The 25,088-nt window shown below is 39.0% G+C and overlaps 1 protein-coding gene across 8 annotated transcripts in view; it reads left to right on the forward strand.

Moving 5' to 3' along the window:
* astn1 (astrotactin 1) overlaps positions 1-25,088 on the forward strand; it is a 399,395-nt gene that overhangs the window by 88,426 nt on the left and 285,881 nt on the right. Inside the window, exons 5-7 of one of the 8 annotated variants that reach the window (XM_051402015.1) lie at positions 2,831-2,980; positions 19,167-19,316; positions 21,155-21,307. In XM_051402015.1, the coding sequence (XP_051257975.1) occupies positions 2,831-2,980; positions 19,167-19,316; positions 21,155-21,307 (453 nt within the window). The remainder of the gene's footprint in view (positions 1-2,830; positions 2,981-19,166; positions 19,317-21,154; positions 21,308-25,088) is intronic. The other 7 variants (XM_051402098.1, XM_051402178.1, XM_051402247.1 and 4 more) reach the window with 7 other exon arrangements.

A 25,088-nucleotide genomic window follows, 5' to 3' on the forward strand; every position in this document is an offset into this window, starting at 1 on the left:
TTTTAAATTTTTCACCATTTGTTTCATTCATACTTATGACCATGTGATATTTCAGTTTTTCTTTTTTAATAAATTTGCAAAAATTTCTACATTTCTGTTTTTTTCTGTCAAGATGGGGTGCTGAGTGTACATTAATGAGAAATAAAATGAACTTTTTTGATTTTAGCAAATGGCTGCAATGAAACAAAGAGTGAACATTTTTAAGGGGTCTGAATACTTTCTGTACCCACTGTAACTCCAAATGCGTATATTGTTGCATTGTGTCTACTGGATGTGTGAATAAAAAACGTTTTACTTTTTTTGTTCATCAAAACAACTTTATGTGTCAGTGGTAGTTCTGCTGGCCTGAGACGGTACCAATAATGGTCTATGGTTGTTCATATCCTAACCACCTCTGTACTATTAATCTAAGATATGTTTACATAGTAATATTGTTAAATAATGCATTGTCAACATAACGTTTATTTAATCAATAATAATAATAATAATAATAATAATAATAATAATAATAATAATAAACTAGGTTGGGATACTAGGGGACTTATGGGCTTCTTCTGTTGTGTTTATGACATTTTTCTAATCATTTTAAATTACAAACTAACTAGATTCTTTCAGTTATCTCATTAATAGCCTTATTGTTTTCCTCTTCCACAGCCATACATTTTTATAAAAGCAAAGTAATCAGACAGTATGTCAAAAAGGTGACATTTGCTAGTACTGAGGAGGATATATATGCATTAAAGATAGATGGCTTTTTGAGCAGGGAACAATATAATTACATTAACACAGTTATAATAATTGAAATAGTCAGCATGAAACCAAAGCTAATTGGATTTTTAATTAAATACCTTAACATGTGTTATTTTCTCATATAGGTGGGAAGTTATCATCGGAATAAATGTAGACCAAACGATAGAGGATGGATATTTGAGTTTCACAAACATGAAGGCTTCAAACGCTTTATCAATGTAAAAGAAGAGACAGCAAAAACAAATGAGGCACTTGTTCAGCTGTTTTCATAATCAGTGTAAGAACATTAGTTTTGTGACTGATGCGGTATAACTATAATCAAACTGCAGGTATTCTTTCAAAGAGTTTATTCCTCACACTTGAAACAACCCAAAGGTTTACGTTCCTGCCGAGAACGTGTTTTAGAAGATCTATTTTTCATAATCAGTGGACGCTGGAGTTGAAAACCACTTCCATGTGAATTACTCTATAAAGTGGAGAAGTTTAGATGCAGATATACCCTCTGAATTTCAATTAGCAGCACATTCACTGCTCGGATTCATCAAGAGATCCGTTATGGTGACGGCACTCTCACACGGTGTTCTCTTATAAAACCCAAACAACCCCACCCCAGAGGTGATGGAAAGGCAGTAATCCTGTGCATTATGCATTTAAAATTGTTAATGCAATGGACTGGAGAAATAGAAAAAGCAGATACCAGGCCATGCATAGAATACTGAACAATATAAACAACTGGAGAGGTCACTCAGAAAATGTCATTGGAAATTTGGACTATAATAACAAAGATTTCAGTAAATATCTTTTGGCTGTCCTGACCTTTTGTCTTAGAATAATGGAATACTTATGAATACATAAACAAGTGAAATACAAATGTTACACATCTATATTGCTTCACTATACTGTACTAATGCAGTATTGGTTAGGGGTGTCAGAAAATATTGATACACTTGAGTAGCACGATATTTTGTTTTGTGATATTGTATTTGATTAGAAATTTGTGTTTGAACCCACAACCGCTATATAGCAGTGTTGTAAATGTGAACTCAGGCCTGTGATGTTTGATGTGACAGGGACTGTGATAAATATAAATGCAGGTTGCATAACAAGTAAACTTGTTTCAACCTTTTATATTTATTTTACGCATATGGTGGTGTGTTTATAATATGACCATTTACCTAAAAATTTGATTCAAAAAATGAAATAACGAATAAAGTGTATGTATCATGATATGTATCGTATGGCCAGTTTCTTGCCAATTCACAGCCCTAGTCTATGTGGGAACCCCAGTCATTAGATGGGTCACTTCAATTAGCAATCCCGTTTCTCTGTCAAGACTTTAAGTAGTGTTTACTTAGCGTTTCTTGTAATGTGTAGCAGATTTTTTTAAACAGAAGATACTGTTAGCATCTCATTCTGAGCCAAAAGGAGTTATATGAACCCTAAAAGTAGCGGCTATTTGTTTTCACACAGACCTCCCTTGTGTCTGGGGACCCTGGTCTCTTCCAATTGGCCCGCAGACCTGGGGTCCCCAGATGTTAGGTCTGCAGTTAGAAGATTCATCCTCTGGGGACTGACTGACAGATTAATATTGCCATTCCTAAAGCCATGCAGGTAACACGGCTAAAAATGTGTGTGGAGTGACTAATTGACACAAAAATCACATTTTCTGAGGTGAATTATTCTTTTATGGATTGTGTCACTGAAATCATGTTCTACAATAATATTTTTTATGGTCTCCCTGGAACTTCATCTCTTAATATTTACCAAAATAGATAATTTCATCCTCCGAGACTTAAATGCCTTCTGTATATTCCCTTAATGAGTTTTAATTTCATGCCAGCTTTTCTCACTCTTTAATTTTAGCTGTTTGATTTCTCCCCCAGTAAACAACATGCTGGATGTATTTTCTCAGCAGAACTATACTTTATGCTCGCTACATTGTGATTTTAAAACCTCCTACATCCAGTCAAGAGCAACACGTTTTTCCAAGCGGGTGCTTTCTCATTTTAAAGAGAAAGCTTTTAGTTTACTCCCAGCTTTCATTTCCCCATGCTTGTAATTATATCCCACTTCTCCACAGTGAGTGACAACACCAAGCTGGCCCTAATGAACAAATACAAGGACAACATCATCGCCACAAGCCCCATCGACAGCAACCACCAGCAGAACACCCTGCTTCCTCACAACACCTCCACCAGCCAACGCAAGCGCCTCTCCAGCAACACCCGTGGTGAGTCACTCCCCCATAGATTTACCCTTTGACAGAGAATGGAACAAAATAGATCACCGCCGCTCCATGACTCTACCCACTACCAGCAGCAACAAGCAGTACACTGTGTAGCTACATTGTTTTATTTTTATATGTGGACACTGTGGCTGTGGCCTGGTGACTCTGGTGTTGATCATACACCAAATTCAATGATTCCGTGCTCCTTTTTGAAACTATTTAATTGTATTAGGACATTCAAATCCCATTAAACTAAATAAACAAATTCAATTCCATTTTCAGTTCAGTTTAATTTGTATCGAGACAAATTATGACAGACCTTTTCTCAGGACACTCTTCATGAAGATCGAGTCTCGATCCGGGGTGCCCAAACTATTTGGCTTGAAGGGCCAAAACTGAAACTTTATGGTGGGCCACGGGCCAAAAGCAATACGTATTGTATTGTATTGTATTGTATTGTGCTTGTTAAGATGCAAAATGGCACTAGGAACTTTCTGCGCCAAACTCAGATTATGAAAAATAATTAGATACATATTTAAAGATCATTCTTACCTACCAATAAAACAGAATAGCATGAACAGCAATTTCTACAATACTTTGTTCATTTATTTTTAATTGTTCTCTGCTAGAAACACCTGGTGAGCCAAATTGGACCTTATGGCCTTACATGCTACAACTTAGGCCCCCAGGCAGCACTTTGGGCAGCCCTGCTCTCGACTGTCTTCCTGATCAAATTAAACTGAATAGATCAAAACTGTTCAGCTTTAAAAAGGATTTTACTTTTTTTTCATGTCACAGGTGTGAAAGTCAAACTGAAATCTGAATTATCACATTTTATCACGGGACAGCTATAATCACAGATTGGACTATGGGTAACAGCATTTGCCAGCTGATTCAAACCAAAGTGGTAGTCAGTTCAAAACTGCATGTTAGGCAAATTATAGTACCAACATTGTCATTTATTAATAAGAAATCACACCAAATGGAGAACACCAGTATGTGGTCACAGATTATCTGTCTCATGTACTACTGTCGGGTAAGTGAAAGTTTCAGCAAAAATTCAGAAAAGTTATTTTTTATAAAAGTTACCTTCTGCAGCTTTAATGCTAAGGCTCATTAATTACAATTTTGACCAAATTAGTACACAAGTATAAAAAAAGGATATATGCTTCAGTTTGACTTTTAGGTACATAAGGCTACTTCCTCACGTCTAATTGATAGTTATATGTTTCTTTGCCCAGAATCTTCGAAAATATACTAGACAGCTATGAAAGCTATGGCACACTCAAAAGTGAATTGTTGCTTGAACAACAGTATTTCCGTAAAAAAAAAAAATTGGCTTTTATCTACAAATATTTATCTCTCAAAGCTACACAGCAGGCGAGAAATCACGGCGAGTCACTGAATGCCACTACACAGGTTTAATCATTGACAACATCATGAATGCCCTTTGGAAAACTCCCAAGGACCCTGGGACATTCTGTACCCACTGGACAAAGATTATCAATAATACAGTAAAGAATACGTTAAATTTAGGATACATTAAGTCCTTGCAGGACACTGAGGATAAACCCAGTGTTATAATCCATGTTATTCTGAGAGAACACCCTTTGAACAATGAATCAATAAAAATGTTTAGTGTGAATGTGGTTTGAATGTGAAACCTCAAAACATATATACCTCTTGGTTTATTGGAGTCTTTTTACTAACATTAATCAAACCCAATTTCCTTTCCATTTCCCCATAAATATCCATCTGAAGTACTTTTTGTGCGTGATTCATTTGTACTCACCGCTGTCATCATCCCAAACTCCCATCTGTCCTCATGTTCACCTCTGCCAGCCCAAGCTGTGGCAGTGTGGGAGCTGCATGCAACAGTATGACAGTAGATTGAGGAATACAGAAAATGAAGAAGGGTTACAGAGGATGAAATGGAGAGACATTATCCTATTATGACAAACAAGAGAAAAGGAAGGCAGCGACATTTTCAAAATGTCATTTTGGAAATTTTCAGTTGACCTCAGACCATAATTCACTTTCCTCCGCACTTGGCTGCACAGATGCTTTATTCTCAGCCCAATTAAAAACAATTCTATGGTGTTAGTCGCTGTAGAGGCACTACAGAAAAACAAAGAGAATATAGTGCTGGGGTCGTCTCCAAACTGTCAGGAAGGATTGTAATTGTAAAGCTGCAACACGAGAGCACAAGCAAGACATTCATCTGTGCGTTTTACCACAGCCACCTCCCATGTATGTATTCTCGCAATCATCCACTTTTATTATGTTTCATTCATGACCGGTGGCGAACCTAACATGACTCTTGGGACATTTTGGCTTCTTGATTTAGAGGAAAACAGAGGTGTCTGTTCTTTCTTCCTGCCTGACCTTGACTGTTTCAGCACACACCTGCAGCCACTGTGGCTTTCCAGCGACGCAAGCCGAAATCAGAGAAACAGGGTGGAGGAAAACAACATTCAACCAAACCTTTTTATCAATAATAGAGGGTGAGAACAAAGAGTGAATGCCCCAAACACCCAACAGAAAGCAGTTGCGAGGCACCGTTGGCAGCTCTAAATGGTGGGGCTGGAATATTAAAAACTTCAATGCCCAGAAATCCCATAACATGGTTTCAATGAACTGCAAACGACACAGTGATGTTTACCTTCCCAGCCAGTCTGTGAGGCTTTATACCGGAGTGATGAAAGAGTCAAAAGGTCTAAGGCTGTGTTCAGATGGTAGTGCTGCTTCAAAGAAAAAAGAAAACCCACCCTCCTCATTCATTTTAATGAGATCACTGTGTTGGCGCAGCAGGGATTCCGACACAAAGGGGTTTTGGTAAAAAACACGGTTGTCATGTCGTGTCATCTGGCAACATGCTACACTGGTCACTCACTAAGAACACTCATTCTTAGTGAGTACTTTGAAATTTGAAAGGTTTAATTCTACTATTTATTCATCATAACTGAAATTCGAGTTCCAGTATGTTTTCCTCCGGTGGCCCTGTGCATAACGAGGTTGGGATGGATGGTTGGGGATTTAAAGCATCAAACTCTGAGCCTGTCGTTCACATCCCGTCAATATTGGTTTCTTTTAACAATGTAGTTCCATCCTAGTTTCCATCCAGACACTTTTAAAGTATGTAAAAATACTCTGCTGTGATGATTTTGGTTAAAGCTAGTGTTAGGTAACACTGGAGAAAGCCACTCTCCTAACACACATGAATTGCCTGAGAGGAGCATAGCACATTATTGTCATCGCTAACCATATCCAACTACCTCATGTCGAATTAATGCATAGTTCTTACACAGTTCAGGAGAACAAATTACCCCCAAAGCAAAACAAGCCAGATAATTACCCTCAGCCCCTCAGTTCTCACCATCGTTGAGGTTGACTCTCAGCTGTTGCTTTATCCACACGTTTTGTTTGGTTCTTGTTTTGTTTAGAAGTGCAAACTGTTGTAGGTACAGGCGGAACCATACATTTTCACTGGTCATTCTCTGCCATTTGTGGTAGCTTTAGCAATATATGCCTGGCCAGCTTGTGGAAGACAAGGTCATGTGCAATGAGTGCTGGGGCAGAGTGCGCAGAGGTAGACAGGCAGGTCAGCCAGACAATCATTTCATTCAGTCTGAATAGGCTTATTGCAGGCCTTTGACTGCTACAGATACCGGATTTATTTTATTTTTTTTTGTCAGAACATTTGATTTATTGATTTCTGTCTGGCACAAGTTCGCCAATTAGCTCTTGAAGTAGCTTCTATGTAATCAAACTTCCACCACCACCTATTTCGCGAAGAAAATTGACCTGCTAAACTTGTACCCATCCGTTGAGTGTCGGGCTCTAACAATGACCAGTTGGTTGGTTCAGACCAGTTTGGCTAAATTGGGGTGTAAGGGGCAGTGTGGCACAGGAGGGGCCACAAGCAGGGTTTGAGACTCTGGGCCTACAGCTTTTTCACGCTCCTGTTATACACACAGGAGATGGACATAAGTTGTGAAAAATGCTCAAACACAGAGGCATGCTCCATGGGAAAACATTACAGTTCATACTATGGCTGAGCAGTTTTCAAATTTGGAATATGGAAGCTACAGTACATATGCACATGAGTGTTTTTGATTGACTTAGCTGTGACTAATATTCTGTAATTTAGGAGGAATTCAATCGTATACTTACATTTCGCTCCACAAAATCTCAGACTAGGACACTGTGTGACCACATTAGACTGTTGTCCATAGAAATTCAACACTTTATCATGCAAAAGCAAGGTGTTGTTTCCACTTGGTATCTGGAGATCTTTGTTGGCCTAATACACCAAACGTTTGCCTTATAATGCTAAAGATCATATCTTTTACAGTCCATCACCAACATGAAAACATATCTACAGAGTGATCCAGAGGCTGTAGGTCTCTGTGGCCTTCCTCAAGTAGTCCTTCTCCCGCGTCTCCATCTTTATCTGACTGCATCTCTGAGAGAGTCTGTAAGAGACAAACCCCTGATTTCCTTTGTTCTCACTAAGCCAACCTACCCATTGACACTACAGCTCCGCCCTCAGAAAAAAGGAAAGGTCACCTCCTAATTAATTCAGTAAATTCTCTTTAATTTGAGAATGCAGAATAGGACGCAACAAGGTAACAGAAGCAAAAAATCCCTGCACACTCATTATAATGGTTTTATCAGTTGTATCAGCTTGCCGTATGGAAATAGAAGGATTTGTTTCCTAATGCACTCAAATATGCACATCTACACCCACCCAAACACACACACACACACACACACACACACACACACACACACACACACACACACACACACACACACACACACACACACACACACTACTTTTTAAATTTCTTGCTTCCGGGTGCAGGTTAGTATTCTCCAAAGCCAGCTGCATAGGAATGAGGCTGTCTAAGCAGGCAATTAGATCTGCTCCATGCAGTTTTGAGTCGCTGTTGTTGGTGTTTCCAGTCAACTATTTTCATCTTTGTCATAAAATATGCACAGACAGAGCTATTGTTGTCCTCAGTGGACATCTTCTGTGCATGTGTGAGGAGGAGGCAGGTAAGGTAATGACTCTTTCCATTTTTGCTGAAGATGCCCAAGTGCCTCTCTTCACTCCATATGTCAGCACAGTTAATGGACTCCAGAGTTACTTCTAAAGCAACTAAAAGTACCAAACTTGCCAAATGGGACAAAACAATGTCAGAGGGAGTGAAAGGAGCCAGTGGCCCCGGGCCTACAGGGGCCCCCCTTCAGTATTTCATGATTATTATTGCTCAGCCGGTGTATAATTTATTCCTAATTAGTTGTGGACCATACAATATAATGAATGATGTCTAAATCAGTGGACAAGGTTATTGTTATGTTATTGTACTTTAGCCTACATAACATGAATGGTGGTGATGGTAAACTACTTTAAACCACGTTTTTTACCAGATTTATGTCTCTGGGGTAGGTGGGGTTATTATAACATTACACTGGGCACTGATTTTAATCCTGTCTGGGACTCGTCCATGGGTAATATTTTCCACCCACGGCAGTAATAACTACAGCTGCAATTACCTATTGTTTTTCTGCAAACTCACTGGTCCTCCTGTAATTTAAATCCCCTCCGGAGCAACGTCCTTGTATTTTGAAGTGGATCTCTGAGGGGGTTTTTTTTCATTTGAAGAGCTGCTTTCATTTTTTTTTCATGAGCTCAGTGTAAAGTTTGACCTTTGTGTGAAAACAGTGTCAGAAATGTTTTTGCTAATCTGATATATGGAAACATGCTAACACAAACATAGAACTATTTGGGAGCCAGTGTGACGAAGTCAAAGCAGTCCGAAGTCAAGACCCCGTAAAAGCTCTTAAAATGGGCTGTTGTAATGTCAGCATGTAGACTGGCATTCTCTCTTGAGCCCCGTTTTTTAGCCCAACTATTTATATTTGGCACCATTAAATGTATGCTGAATCAGCTATTAGCAGTCCCTGCTTGCAATGTACTTACGATGTACAGACATCTATCTCTAGATTACATTGATACTGAAGAAAACCTGATGGTTCTCAGGCAAGCTCTGGACTCAAAGGTTTGTTCGATGATTTTTAAGCTGACTTGTGGACGTTTATTCGTAATGGACATCGGAATTAAATATATACTGAAGAAGGTTGCTGTTTTTCCCCCCAAAAAACATTATTATGCTTAATAACTTAAAAAACAAGCAGGCATGATCAGTGGTTGTTAAGCATACCTAACAATGAATCCAAACAACGTAAGAGAAAAAAGATAAATAAATCGCAAATATAGATCAAATTACATGAACTTAAAGAGGGTTCAAATCAATATATAGTGCAAGTAGTCTTAAGGCATTTCTCTTTTACAGGTTTTTTAAGGATTTAAAGAAAATGTTTAAGTCATTTATGAATGCCACAAAGCTTGGTACAACTTTAAAAAGTCTACATTTGTGAATGTAAAATTAACATATAATGAAAATATTATTACATAAAAATTCAATATCTTTGTTTTAAATAAAACCACTAACAACATTTGTAGATGTTCAGAGATTCACTATCTTTTTGATAAAATATACATACATTTATATCTAAATTAAATCTTACTCTTAAGAATTCACTGCACGGATATATATGATTGTTTTGGAAGTACCCTCCTTTATTTTTGGGAACATGGAAATGATAGGTTTCTAGTCCAAACTTTAGTCTACCGAGTATGGCCTTTTTTCACAGCAGACATTTTGAACTGACAGGGAATACAGAGGTGGAACTAATGTTATTCATTGCACTTGTGATTGTAGTCCATCACTGCTGAAGGAAGGAAAAAGGAAGTAAAAAGCTTGTGCTTATTAGCATAAAAGATGAAATATCAACCAAAATGTTTTCAAGGTCAATAAATTGGATTACATTCTTGGTTCTGCATCGTTGTCAGCAAGAGAGGTGGAAGATGAGCCAGCTGGCAAGGAGCTAGCAAGGAGGGTCCACTGGCTAACATTAGAGGTAACTTTGAATTTGAATATGCAGTGTTTGCTGGCTGCACTGGCTTCTCCCTTGGTAGTGCTCTGTTAAGGAAGTACTATTTAATGGTAACTTAATGTAGTTGTACATGTGGCGCCTACTGTGGTGTCGTCTTGGTCAAACCCTAATGTTACATGTTTAAGGGTCTGGGTTTTGAACTGGATACTATTTAAGCTGAGGAACATGGTTATTGCTTGTCTAAATGGGGTTTTTCACAGCAGATATTCTGAGCTGTCGGGTCCATTTGCCTTCCCATTAAACCATGCACTATAGCAAGGCCCTGAAACTGGTCAACTTAACTGGAATGCAATTAATGCAGTTATTAATGTAATAAGTATGAATTAAATTAGAAGCCTGTCATGCAATTGAAATATTTTTGCTACTTGAAAATGTGAATAAATTCAACAAAGTATAGCTACATTTCATCTTTACATTTAATTAGTCATTTTTTTAGTTATTTCCTTTAGTATATCATTACTCCATTGTAAATATGATTCTTACTCCCACTTTTCCCACCTTTGTTCTGTACTTTTGAATAAAAAGGAGAAACAAAAGACAATAGAATATCTAGAATAGGCAACAACTGCTATCTGTTGGTGATGTTCGAAAACCTTTAAAACTCATCTCTTCATCTCCTGTAGGGGGTCCTCTCTTGTCCGTGTAGGTTCTCTTTACCAAACTGCCTTTTCTGTCTCTTTTACACAATTCTGTGTTGTTCGGTCTCCTCTTATGACTTTCTTTTGCATTTGATGTTTCAAATAATTTTCTTAAATTTGTAAATCCATATTGCCTTGTTAATGGCATTCCGGTTTCTGTCACATATTGTTAACCTTGCTGGCTTGGAAACTGTTTGGAAAAGTATTCAAAAAGTACTCAGGAGGTGATTGGATGAACCATCTGTCTAGCAATCTGATCAATGAACCATATAACGTATCAAACTCACTGAAGTCAGTCGGGAGAGTGAAGATATCTTTTCCCAGGAGAAAGGCCTTCAGTGCCGTCCTTTTGCTCTTCTTTCACTGAAGAAATACTCTCCAGTTCCGATATAACTGATGCTAGCTGCATCTACCTTAACCTCTTTAGCAGCCAACATTGTTGTTTTTGAGCAGTCATTTTCCACACACTTCGTCACACACACTTAGCATAAATCCACGCCCCTTAGCTCGTGTCGTAGCAGCCTTTTGTTTCTCATAGTTGGCTGATTGGTCCGGTACCACTGTGGTTTGGACATGAGCATATAGCTTGAAGCCTGGCAAGATGGATTCTCGTGTGATCTTCCCTGAGCCCATATGCCTCGCGAGATTAACATTTTATTTTTATATGCTATTCTTGATATGAGTGCTGTTGTTGTTTCTGTTGCTGTGGCATCCTTATACTCTTGAATTGTTTGTTTATATGTCCACTATCAGGATAGATTGTTATTCTGGTGCCATTACCCTCTCTCTTACTCGACTCTAGCACCCTTCCATATTTATAGAGTTGTGGAGCACTGGACATAATAACTTTTTTTGGTTTATAAGAGGTACTTGTGCCTGCTGTGCATGCTGAGTTGCGGGTGAACACCCTGCAGTGAATATTTAGAGGGGCTTGTCTTGCTTTCATGGCAGCGTTGAGCGCAGCACCTTTTTGCTCCTGTTTAATAGCGAAGGCTGACAAATACCTGCTGTGTGAGATTTAGTCTTAATTCCTCAGGAGACACTTTTATTTTCTTCTGTGAGCCAGGCGGGGACATACGATTATATTTCAAGTGCTGTCTTGGTAGAAGTGTTAAGGAAATTGTAGAGGTACCTTCTCCTATGATGCAACTAAACTACATGTAACCCGTGGGCCCAGTGATACTGTGGACTTGTTTTTTTGTAAAACATTTAAAAGAACACGTCACACTAATTGGACATTTTCAAACTTTGTAGTAAACCTTCATAGTCAGGTACGAATATCACCTTTTGATATTTAAAAAAAAAAATCATTCTGACTTTGATCTTCTGCTATAAATGTTATTTCAGTAAATTTCCGCTGCAGCTCTCTCTGTGATAGGTCAGCTTGCACTCACCTTAGAAGCTGGAAGGTACATTTTCTCTTAACTCCCTCCGAAAATACTTTTCTTCTTGTTCATCAGAGAGGGAGACATGCTGTTTGCACTTTGAACCACTTTAAGTTATTCTAGTGTAGTACTATTACAATGTAGCCAACACCCCTTTTATGTTCTCTCCTCTCTGAAGCTTGTGCAGCCTCAAAGCTGTCCTTGACAGCTCTGCTCTGTTCAGGTGCTTAGAAAGCCACTTAAAAGGTTCATTTATTGTAGTTGCAAACTTGAAAAGTCTAATGAAATATCTCCCAAACAACAGGTGGTTTAGTTGGGTTGATCTCATCATAAGTGTTACAGGTTTGTGTGCTCAGTTTGACGGAACTGAGCACAATTACCTCTCACAGATCCGACCCATGGACACTGAAACAAATTGGCTGAAAATTACACGTCTGCACTGATTTTCAGCCGTATTGTCTCATTTTTCTACAAACACAAAAACATCAGCTTGTACTGTAAAATTGCATAACATTTCAAAGTTCTTTGATGTAGTGGTGGGGATGGGAAAGTCAGTGATATGTGATAACAGTTTTTTGAGATTCCCGGCTTTTTATTTATTCAGCAACAAGACTTAGCTCAAACAGAACTAGGCTGTAGTTGGTGTGAATGTCGATTGTTGAATTCGTAAAGTTACAGAAATGGACAAACACAACCTTCACAGGTCCGATGTGGGAAAGTTGTGGAGGGGGAGGGGATGTCAAAAGGTGTCTGGCAGCTATTCATGGCAATCCATCCAATGGCTGTTGAGACATGACACTAGAAAACAAAAATGTGATCATGAATGTACAAAACTTCATCTAAATTCATCCAACAGTTATTAAATTTCAATCTAGATCAAAGTGATAGACTCGCAGATGGACAGTCTGTATATTGAACACTTTTCCATTTTCAACCATTGGTTGGACAAGTCAGACTCTCTGGGCACTCATGGGCCCAACTGCAAATTAGAAAGCAAATGTTTACTGGAATTTTATTTTAAGTCTCACCATTAGGCGATGGTTTTCTACATTAAGGGACTGTTTTGATTAAAGATGATTATAAATGCTCTCACATGGATTTGGACTTGTTCAGAAGGATGGAGTCACTTATCAATTGGAAGGGAAAAATTTGTCTGCGTTTTGTTTGCATATAGATTACACAAAAATGTCCCAGTTTTATAAATGTGTTTATGAGCTCCTGTCATCGATCCTGCCTGCCTGTATGTGACAGTTTCTTAATATTGGGTGATTTTTAATATCCATGTTTGTTGCTCTGACATTTTTGTCTTGGTGTTTTTTTGCTTGGTTAATGTCTTCAGTCGAGTCTGATCTCTCACTGGGCCCACTCAGTCTAAAGGACACGCTCTTACACGATCTGTATCCCAAATCATGGCCACCTACTTTAAAGTCTGCATCACCTCATCACTGAAGATATTTGAACAGACTGCCCTATTCCAAAGTTTAAGTCAACTGTGGCCAAGAGCCGTGCCCTTCTTTTTACAGAATTTGAAAGTCACAGCTACTCCTTGTGATCCTTGGTATCCCAGAATCCATTCAATTGAAGTTTGAGAATATTGGACTAAATCTTATTTACCAGTTGATTACCATAGGTAGTTGTTGCTCTGTTGTATTGTATGCTGCCATCAAATGGAACTCAGGAGCTTGTGGTTACTACATGGGAAGTTGTCTACATGAACCGATGAACTCTGAGCTTTCAGAAAATATCTACTTACAAGGTTGTGAATAGCACATGAGAGGGCTGTTCATACTGACCCTTCTTGTTAACAAAGTAAACACAATCCCATTTTAGGGCAGCAAACTTGGGTACCGTGGAGATTGCTGGATCTTGCTGTTATATTCACCATTTTGTTGGCCACATTTCTGCTGGTAAATACTTTTAGCCTTCCTGCTTTTATTTGATCATTATTATTTGTTCTCTGTGGAACCAGAGTGTCTCAGTTTTCATGCCTCTCAAGGCTATATTTTCATATGCTACATTGTGGATTGAACTGGGTCATATGCATATTGTATTTAATGGCATATCAACAAATGTACAGTGCTTAGTGTGTCCATTTCTGCCTCCCAAAGACTAACATGCTCTATTATACATCGTATAAATACACATATTCAGGCTTTGCAGAAATCAGATATCTGAAAGGTCTCTGGGTTCTCAGTAATGTCAGAATTAAGTCTTTTGAAAGAAGAGGATAACATGTCTCCATCTTCCTATACTTTGCCAACCTCTTTACGGAAAACCCTGCACAATGTCACTTTCTACAGTGGCAAGAGGTAATTGAAATTATGTTTGTACAACAAAGGTGGCAGAACATCCAGACACGCACTTGTGCTAACACTACTTAATTTAATTTAATTTTGAGGGCACAAGGCCTGTATATTGTATAGGCTATAATTTATTTACAAGACTGCAGCTTCTGTTAAATGATCTCATTTAGTTTTATTTGTTGTTAGATAAGACTAAGTGGCTTGCCTGCTCAACTTGCACCAAAATGATCAAAACAGAATATATAGTGTACACACATTGTGAGTGAGTTTATTACAAGATAGTTATGTATCTGTGCAGCTGGCTCCAGATCAGCTTATTCATTACCTGCTAAAACCAAAACACCTGCATTGTGTTTGAAACCCAATCTGATAAAACTTTGAATAAATAAATGTTTTTTTTTCCACACTAGCGGTGCGGCTTTAGGCATTGCAATGTCAATCTATGGATTGCTCAGTCACCCACTTTGGTCCAGACTGAAATATACATTCATTGTCCCCAGATGAAAATGAAGCTCACTGACTTTGATACATCGAATAACTTTGGTGATCCTCTGATTTATGTTTGACGCAAGAGTTAAACAGATTCCCACTGAAAGTTTTGATTTATAGTTGCTGGTATCGTATTTGACCCGTTGACTAGACATTACGGATGGGGATCATTAATTTTTATTGATATTGATACCATTTTCAAGACTGCTTAACAGTCTTTATTGATACATATGAGAAGCTGTACAGGTGCATTTGTTTTGATTACATTACTTATGATAAGAAAGTAGTAAGTCGACAACGTCCCTAACATAGCCAAACATCAAGGAAGTGCAGCAACAAAAGACAGAGCAAGTCAGCTCATTTTACGGGCTAGTCGAACAGCAAGAAGCTCAGCTCGCCTTTTATTTTCACCAAGCATTCACCAGCGACACAAAAAGCAGCTTCACTCTACCTTTTCTCTTTTTGCTTCCTCTGTCGTCCTTTTGGGTCTCTTCGCCTCTGCCATTAGCTATGTCCACAGAAGCTGCTGAGCCCGGCCAGTTACATTGACCATTGGCCCCGCTCCGGGTTCTGGCACAACCAGCACGGCATTACGGCAGCATTCCTTCCACTGTCCCAGACCTGAAAACTTACACACTTGCTCCGACCCGAGACCAAAAGTTACATAGTGCAAGAACAGGGTATATACAGTGTTACTTTAATGTTGTCTTCACTATCAGCAGTCTCTATTGTCATCCTAAGTACACAACTATAAACCCAGCTTGAGTCTTAGTTAAAATAGTTGTTAATGGACATGGATCTGACTGTTTTGTGTCTTTTCTTCCTGTGTTTTAGTTTATTTCATCCTCATCCAGCTTTAGCATATATAATAGAACATGCTGGTCTGAGAGACTGAGGTAGCAATACAACAACCAAAACTAAAACATGACAAATACAAAATCATTTAAAATGAAATGAATTTGTTTTTCAAATCTCTTTTTTTTCTTCAAACTTTATCAAAATGTGCCTGCATTATGGATATTTAACTAAAGTTTCCTTATTCATTCTCATTTTGAACTTATTGGAACATATTGTCTGCTTGAAGAAGTAGCTCTGTTTCCCCTATCACTGCATGAAGACGTTATTTGTCTTCATTTAACTTCACAGAGTTTTAATGGCACACTGAATACTGTTCTAGGGGACTTTGTTCCCTGCCAGTAAACATTTCTGGGGGGAAATTGTGCAGTGAATATTGCTTTATTATTAAATCAGTCGTGTGAAATGCTGAAACAATGGTGTCATCAAAAAAGCCTTCCCACTTGTGAAGTAGAGCAACGCCAACATCTGTGCTGTCAGATAGTCATGGCTGCCAATAATATTTACACTGCGCATTCATATCTTCAGTGCATATTGTTCTAAAACCAACAATATGAAAAGCTGATGAAGCCTCTGTCATGAAAAAGTCCTTCTCAGTTTGTTACATTGACATTGCTGCCAACAGTGTTTTCATCCCACCATTATTTTTTTTTTGGAAGGGATCGTCTCCAGTTTAATCAAACGCTGCGTCTTGGTTGGGGATTTTTAAAGCTCTTGTCACTGAGCAACGTTAGCATGAATTTTATTTCAGTTCACATACATCCCGCTGAGGCAGCAAATCTTTGCTGCTTTGATGGATTTTCCCCTCACTTTGTGATTCGCAATCCGCTAACACTTGTAAGACAAGCTTCAATACATGCCCTCTAAATATAGCTAATGCCTCTGCTAAAACACACTCAGCTGAAATGCATTTAGACACATTATATTGTAAGAGCAGTTTGTTTATCAAGCTGTTTTGTTCCTATATCAGCCCTCATCCTTAAGCTATTGTCGCTTTAAATGACACACCATACAGGCTCTATTCACTGCTGATTTTTGCCATTTTCTACTTTGAAGAGAGGGACATTTGCTATCTCACCAGAATTCAAAATGCAGAAAATGGTAAGAATGGCATTATCTTCCCAAACAACTGGAACACACATGAATTGCAATATAAAAAAGGTAAAAGCAAACAGACACACACAAAAAACAGGAGTCATGTTGTCCAGCAAAAGACCACAGCCAGATATGTGATCTGTGTGTTTAGCTGTTAATCTTCATGTTTTCCATCTCACATACTGCATATATGTCATCCATCGTTTCCATCTATACAATTTTAAATGGATTCCCTTTTGCAACCTCCCCAATGTCCCCCCATTTCCCCCTAAATATTTCTATAATACATTAGTAACAAAATATCAGATCAAACATACATTACTGCCACCTGTTGTCACCACAAAGCTGTGTCGAGCTGCCAGAGATCGAAAGATACTGTCCACGATGCTCAGTATACATAGTAAAATTAATATTCCTGGTACTTCTGAAACAGAAAATGATTCATTTGAATGTGGGGATTCCAGCTTTTTTCAGTTTTAGGTCATTGCATATGTTTTTATTTTATATTTAGGTTTGATTGTCTGTTGTTTGGATAGGGAAATTTTATAGATTAAACGAAGTAAAAATAATCAACAGTTGATCTATAATGAAATTATAATGAAAATAAGCTGCAGTCCTTGTATAAATATACAATATGTACACGTAAAAAAAAAAACAATTCTATATATGTGCATATATATATATATATATATATATATATATATATATATATATATATATATGAATAAATCTTTAGTCTGCAACAATTGGTTACATAATATCCATAGATCATATTAGGTCATGGTCCATGTCTACTGCTATAAAGGCAAGTTAAAACATACACTGATTGAATGAAAAATACAATATACAATATATTATTGGTTTCATGATATATATTGCCGACCTGGCAACCAGATAGTAAAAGGGGAAATCTTAAATTCTGAAGAAATGTCACACAATAAGGGCATTGCTGTGGGAGCAAATAGAGAGCGGACACATGGACAAAGATAATAAATCAAACTGGGGAAGTTTAAAAGAGTTGGTATGATCGGATGAACCAAGCACACTGTGCAGCACTCCTATTTAAAGTTCACTGCACTTTTTTGAGCCGTTAATTTACTCTTTGTTTAGATATTTCTGTATCAAGAGATGAAGGACCTGTGTTTCCATGGAAACTCCAGGGAAAAGTACCAACACCATTATAAGGCACTGTTTCTGCTTCACAGTGCAGAGTTATTGATCTGTGACAGCAACATTTCGGAGAGATATAAAGTGTTATTCTGATCGACTTGTGTTTTGCCATATATGCTAAATCCAATAGCAGTTGTACATTTATATAGTATTACTTCAAAGTAACAATAAAACAGCATTTTAAAAGCAGTGTGACCATTTCGTAAAGAAGCAGCAACAATAAATCTGATGTCAGTGCTCTTCCGCAGTTGAACGAGAAATGGAGAAAGACATAACAAGACATGGAAACTTTTAAATTCTCAAGGCTGGCTACAAATACTGCTGCTTTCTTTTGTGGAGAAGTTTATACAGTGGCAGAAAAGGGTTACACAAAAGTGAATGGAGCATGCAGCTAATATGATCCAGTAACTTTCTCCATTTAAAGGTCAGCACTGTTAACCCATTTCAGTTGGTCCATTGTGTGAATTTGCACGTCAGAGGTCACCAGGGTTGAACTCTTAAAAGCAGCTTTACCTCTGTGAGCAGATTCACTGACTTTGACGATTCCACTTAAGGAGAACATTCTGGTTTTAAAAACGAGCGGTTTTTAAATGCTGATGTGACCGAGTTCTTGGCCACACAGATCAGTTTCAAATGTGTCCAAAACAAATGAAGCTACACTGTTAAAATGATGAAGAGGAAATTAGTGTTTTGGTTCACCCAAATTTGAACCAAAACAAGTTCTGTAATGTTAAATAAAGATCCGCTCTTTGTACCTCAAGGAGCACTTTCATTGCTGATTCTGTGTGCAGTACCCAACGAATGGCTTAGTCTTTACTAGTTTTAATATAAGATGTTATGGCTGAGCTTCTTTTAGTCCACTGAAGGATCTAATAATTAATGCACTCTAGTTGGATGAGTAAAAACAAAATGTTTTCCGTAATGTTACATCAGTGAGCTGATAGGGGGTGGGGGAGGTGGGCTTGTTTTCAAGCTTTTCTTTAATGTATGATACCGTGAACTTTCTGCTTGGCTTCCCTCTCCATTAGCCTACATTTCAATTATTGATTGAAGAAAACTTTTATGCTCTGATCTTTTTCCACAAGTCCAGCAGTGGCTTCATCTTGTGTTCAGCCTTCCCCTGTGAGGCCAACCCGAGGACAAACTCCCCACTGTTGGAAAGTTTTTTTTTTTTTTCACCCCCATTGTAGGTGTATATTTTTTATTTCTTTATGTGTGAATCCAACAGCGGGTTCAACTTTCTTGAACCCAGACGGGGACTCTGGGACGGAGGCAGACAGCGAGCCTCAGCTGGCCTTTTACACCGACCCAAACCGCAGTCGCCGCCGGAGTCGAGGTATGAGAAATGGTAATGCCAACAGCGCGTGGGGCTCAGGGGGTAAGGAGGACTCATACACCTACAGACAGTTTATCCCGCCGTTTGATGGTAGTACCATCGCCACGACGCATGACACGTAATCTTTGCAGTGCATATAGCCGATGGATGACTCCAGTGTTGTGTGTGCTCATGATTCTGACTCCTAAAGGAAATATTGTACATAGAGTATGTTGTGTGTATACATAAGTGTGTGTAGAATGTTTTAACAGTGAGCATGTTACACTGATCTCGGTGCATCTGCATACAATCTTGTTGGCTGAACTTAAACAAGACGATGAGATCAGAGGTTTTAAGCGGGTGAATATTTTGATATCGATTGCACCTTGCGACATGAAACACACTATTTTTTTGAAATAATATTACACACAAATATTATTTCTGAAGAGGATCCTGTGAAAATGCTGTCAAAGTGATGTGGTGCAGCATGCTTTATCTGTCCGCATGCCATGTCCTTGCAGCTTTGATGTACAGTAATGGTGTGTTGAAGAGAGACATTGGGAAAACATAAAAGAAATAAATAAAGAGACAATGCCCTCAAAATAATAGCTGCTGTCAGAAGGCGTTACAAGCCTTTACAACGCCTCCAAGCCAATTATTCCTCCGTCATGTGCACAGGTGTCACAAACACGGCGAAGCCTCCAGAAGTGTAGCCAACACCTTTAATTAGAGCGAGGCTTAAGAATAGAACAAAAGCTGTTGCAACACTGCTCCAACTATGTTGTTTAGATCCAAAGGAAAGGATGATTCATGAGGCATGACAGAAGTGTTTCTGCGAGTCAGACGAATGATGAGAGGAAGGATGAGAATATTGAAATATGACACTTTTTTATGTAATAGCCTAATGTACAAATAAAATATATTTAATAAAAGGATGTCAGAAAGGTCAAACAATGCCCGGCATCCAGTCTTGGGGTAAGTTACTTGATTAAATAAACTAGCTTTATACATAATAGAATAGGTCAGCTTTCTAATTTGGCTTTTGTTTAAAGGATGGCCTTGGGCAGCTTTTGAATGAGAAAGTTCTGCCAGAGTAATTTAAAAGTGACAATGTAATCTAGAGTTATTCTGCTAGTGAAAAAATAACCACTTTAAACAAAGTGGTTAAAATGGCTTCATTCAAGGTCATCGTGTTTTTGTGTGTGTGTGTGTGTGTGTGTGTGTGTGTGTGTGTGTGTGTGTGTGTGTGTGTGTGTGTGTGTGTGTGTGTGTGTGTGTGTGTGTGTGTGTGTGTGTGTGTGTGTGTGTGTGTGTGTGTGTGTGTGTGTGTGCAAGCATGCCGCTGTGGATACGAGGTCACGTTTAACACTTTCTGTGTTGCACTCTGGAGTGAAAGAGATAAGGGAGGCATTCTCGCTCTGGCAGAGAGGGAGAGCTGAGGAAAAGAGGGAAGGTTGCAAAACAACCTCTGAACCATTTTTATTTAGGCCCATGTCTCTTTTTTCCCCCGCCACATCCCTGCGCGGATGTTAATACCCTTCAAAGGTAAACCTTATTTCTGTGCCACTGAGCTATGCCTAGACTAAACCTCCCAAAGGCTTGAGGTTTTTGATCCAAAGGTCCTTTTCATGGGCGCTAAGCCCATTTTTCAGCTTGTTTGTAAAATGACTCCCTGTGCAGGTGTTGTGTGTGTGTGTGTGTGTGTGTGTGTGTGTGTGTGTGTGTGTGTGTGTGTGTGTGTGTGTGTGTGTGTGTGTGTGTGTGTGTGTGTGTGTGTGTATGTTTGTGTGGCGTATGTCTGTGGTATGGATAGAATGAAAAGCGGTCACTGCTTCACATATCTCTGTGGTTTGTTGTTCCCACCACTCCCCACTCCCTCCCTGTGCGTTTGTTTTTTCCAGCAGCAGGTTCCCCGCGGAGCCCCATCAATAAGACCACCCTGACTCTGATCAGTGTCATCAGCTGCGTGATTGGCCTGGTTTACTCCTCTCACCTCTCCTGCAGCCTCTCAGTCCGGGTAATCCTACATGTGCCGGAGCACCTCATCGCCGACGGTAAGGATTTACACCAGCCTCAGATTGCCAATGCAGCTCTTCCACACACACACACACACACACACACACACACACACACACACACACACACACACACACCTCTGTGGGCGCTCAAAGCCCTGGGGGTCTGAGCTGGCATTTTTCTGCCGCTCTCCGGGGGAGTTCGGCTCGCTATATCTCCCGAACCAAGTGCCTGCGTTTTGCAGTCGAGCTGCCGATTCGCTTTGCTCTCTCAAAGACAAAGGTAAATGCCAGGTCGACCACCCCCTCCCTGGGTTTCCCATGTGACACCACACAGCAAATGCCTGTGTGTGAGAGTGCCCTCAAAGCATCAGAGCACATTGAGGCCAGGACGCAGTGACCACCCGCAGCACACCCTCCATCACTCTTCCCCTTGTACTTTGTGATATGTTGAACCACCTTGCTAATGAATTTCAATGTAGCACCTGCAGAAGGAAAAAAAAGCACCGCAGGGGCCAAGCCCTGGCTCCTGCTTGCTCATTGGCATTTTTCAGCTGTCACAGGAGTGAGCTGGCAGTCCAGATATATTATAGACTGTGACTAGGTTCACTCATCTATCATCTGGAGGTCTGATTTGATTCGGAGTGCTGCTGCTTTCCGGTGGTATACGCTGGCCTGCCAGGGAGATATTAAAATTCCAGGGAGGCGTCCAGGGAGGGAACTTTGAAAGGAGAGATGAAAGATGGCGAATTCGCCTGTTGAATTACAAAACTGGGATCGATTTAGAATGTTTCCATAAATGTCTCCACAATCTCATCAGACTTGATTTGATGTCATGGTGAATCAGATGAAAATCTGGATTCTACCACTGGGGAAAGAAGCTATTAATGCCAACAGCTGCGCGTGTGTCTGCCTTCAAATACAGTGAAGCACACAAACGGAGAGTCACACCTTTCTCCTTGCCTTTCACATCAGGGAAAGTAATCATCTAGAGATGTTTGTGTGTTTACGCAGGATAACAATATCTGCTGCTATTCAAGATATAACAAAGGGACAGGACAAACTTTTCTTTATGACTAACTTGGAGAAATCGAATGTGTCTGAGGTTTATCATCTCAAATTGTATTTTGTGGAAATAGGTTTTCCGCTACCATCTGTGTCTTGTCTGAGATGTGTCAAAATTACATCTAAGATCTCTAAGAGTGTCCCCATTGCCCAGCGGTCTAAAGCATGTAATATGCTCAAACTGAACGTGGACATTTCACTCACTCATCACATCAATCATCGCATTTGAAAAAAACAATGACAGGTAGGTGTAAAGTAACCCAAAACACAATTTAGTGTCACCAAGAAATAAAAGATACTTAAACCTACACTTTACCACATCATGATAAAACCTCATAAAACCATAAAACATTGTTAGGTTAATGTAGGTTTCAGGCAGAGAGGGTTTTTTTCTTTTGTTTTAGTGTTTCAGTTATGAAACATTTTCCACTCATAAATATCTGATGTGATATTGTAAAATGTCTACATAACAGCCCTGTTTAGACCCTGACTGAAGTGCTGCACAGTGGTGCTTAAATCTACTATTAAGCCTGGTGCCCACTCCGCTTATTCTAGCTCTGGAAGTCCATTCAGGCATACTTCAGGGAGATTCACACTTGAGGTGATGATGAATATCTGAATCAAGTTGGCTCCAGTTTCATATTCTGATCTATTTTTTGGTCAAAAGGAAGTCAGTACATACTTTTCTGCATACATCCACGAAGAACTTATGTTTAATATTAGAATCTATTTCATGATGCCAAAACAAAAATATTTCACGCCCATGATTACCAGAGACATCAAATAGGACATTAAATGTGCCATTAGAACAGAAACATTGCTGATGGCTGTCCTAAGTTTGAAAGTTTTCCTGAGCAATTTTTTACAACTCTCCACAATTAGGCAAACAAGATGTGTGCGGCCATTTGCGGCGTGTGCTCTAGTTTTAAAGGGATCATCAAAGGCGATGGCACTAACTAGGACACACAGAGCCTGCCAAGAAGTCATTAAATATGCCGCTGTTAGCAAATGCCCAGTGCATCCCATGTTTGCAAATGGACGGGGCTTTGGTCAATGAGTGTTGCTGCTAATTTACAGAGATCACACAGCCAATACCTCTCAGTATCAGGTATTATAGTGACACCTGCTGTGTCAGGTATCCAGGGCCCTCTGACTCCTGGAGACACACTTGTGACTGTATATATGCAGGATAATGGCATAACCATGCTTATACTGTGGTCATTTGCCAAAGGGGAAAAAATGAGGTCATTAGTTTATATTTTCATGTGATTTGCAATCAAACAGTTTTACAAGCCACTACTCCAGTAAATAGGATGAAAGTTACATACAACTTGACAACAGGAGATTTTTCATTTCATATTCATATATTTTCATAGAACCCGTTGGCTCAGCTACGAGCCTGAGAGCTAACATTATGCTAGCGAGATTCAAAGTCAATAACACTGCGTACAGTTGACAAACAGTCAATATAATTTGACAGTATGTTTAGCAACAAGACTAGCTGTCGTTGGCTGTTGGCCAGTTGCTGTCTCAGTGTTGTGAGATTTATGAGATATTCAGATTTTGTTTTCAGGACATTCATTCATTTAGAGCAGGGAACAGACAGTATTACTGGAGCTACTTATCAGAACTGAGTACTACCCAGACTATATATATATATATATATATACATATTTATTTAATGCTTAGTAGGAATTTAAGAAAGAGTGACTAATATATGCAGTTTCTGCAATATTATTTGCCCCAAATAAAGTAACAGAATAACACCCTCCTGCTCCTCGCTTCACCTCAACTGATCAAATGCTCCAAAATTTGAATTTACATTGCAAACAAACCAATGCAGCTCATCAACATAATAACTGATTTATGCTCATAACTTTTTCATATTCATGTTCCATGGTGGCTGGACCACCTGTTGGTAAATAAACAATTTGCAGCTAAATTACATTATTTGCTAAATCATTAAGCTTAATTTAAGGGGCCATTAAGGCTGTTTGCAATTGCTGACTTCCCTTTTTTGTTATTTGTGTAATTAAATGAGAAACTGTTCATTGATTGTTTGTTGATTCCACAGTTAATAACTATACAAACGTTTTGTTGACATGGTTCCTTTAGTTAAAACTGAGCTGTACATTTTCTTTCAGACTTTGTACTTTAACCAAGTTATTATCCAGTTACAGTCACCAGGGCTTGTAGCCAATTTAATCTGCCATCAACTTAAACACAATTGAATTAAATGCACGCTGTATGTAAAGCCTTTGGCTCAGCAAGAAATACATGAAAAGCAGAGAACTCCGTAATACAATTTCCCACTGCACTGATGGGAAGGACAAAGAAGACGAGGTTTGTCAGTAAACCTGTAGCCAAACAAAAGCACACTCAAATCATTCAGTGCATACATTAAACTACACCAACCGTGATTCATTTATTTATGACATTGTCTGAACCCTTCAACATTTCAGTCCTTGCAAATATTTATCCAAACAGCATGAAAAATATGTGCACAAAAACAGTCTATTTTCTTCCCTGTCACCTTCCTCCTCCTGGCGCATGTGTTTGGCTGCAGGGCAATAAAGTGGATGCCTCATCTGGCTGCCTGTGGTTACTGATAATAACCAACATGAGTGTCTCGTTACTATAGGTGTTGTTTCACTGAAGTATTTCTCAGTGTTTGAATATTTTTAATCTTTTCGTTTTGTTGCTGTCAAGGTTTGTCATCTTGGCTGGATCTCACTGTATTTTAATGATACAAAGT

The sequence above is a fragment of the Dicentrarchus labrax genome, unplaced genomic scaffold (assembly GCF_905237075.1).
Source record: "Dicentrarchus labrax unplaced genomic scaffold, dlabrax2021, whole genome shotgun sequence".
In the NCBI taxonomy this organism is placed as follows: Eukaryota; Metazoa; Chordata; class Actinopteri; family Moronidae; genus Dicentrarchus; species Dicentrarchus labrax.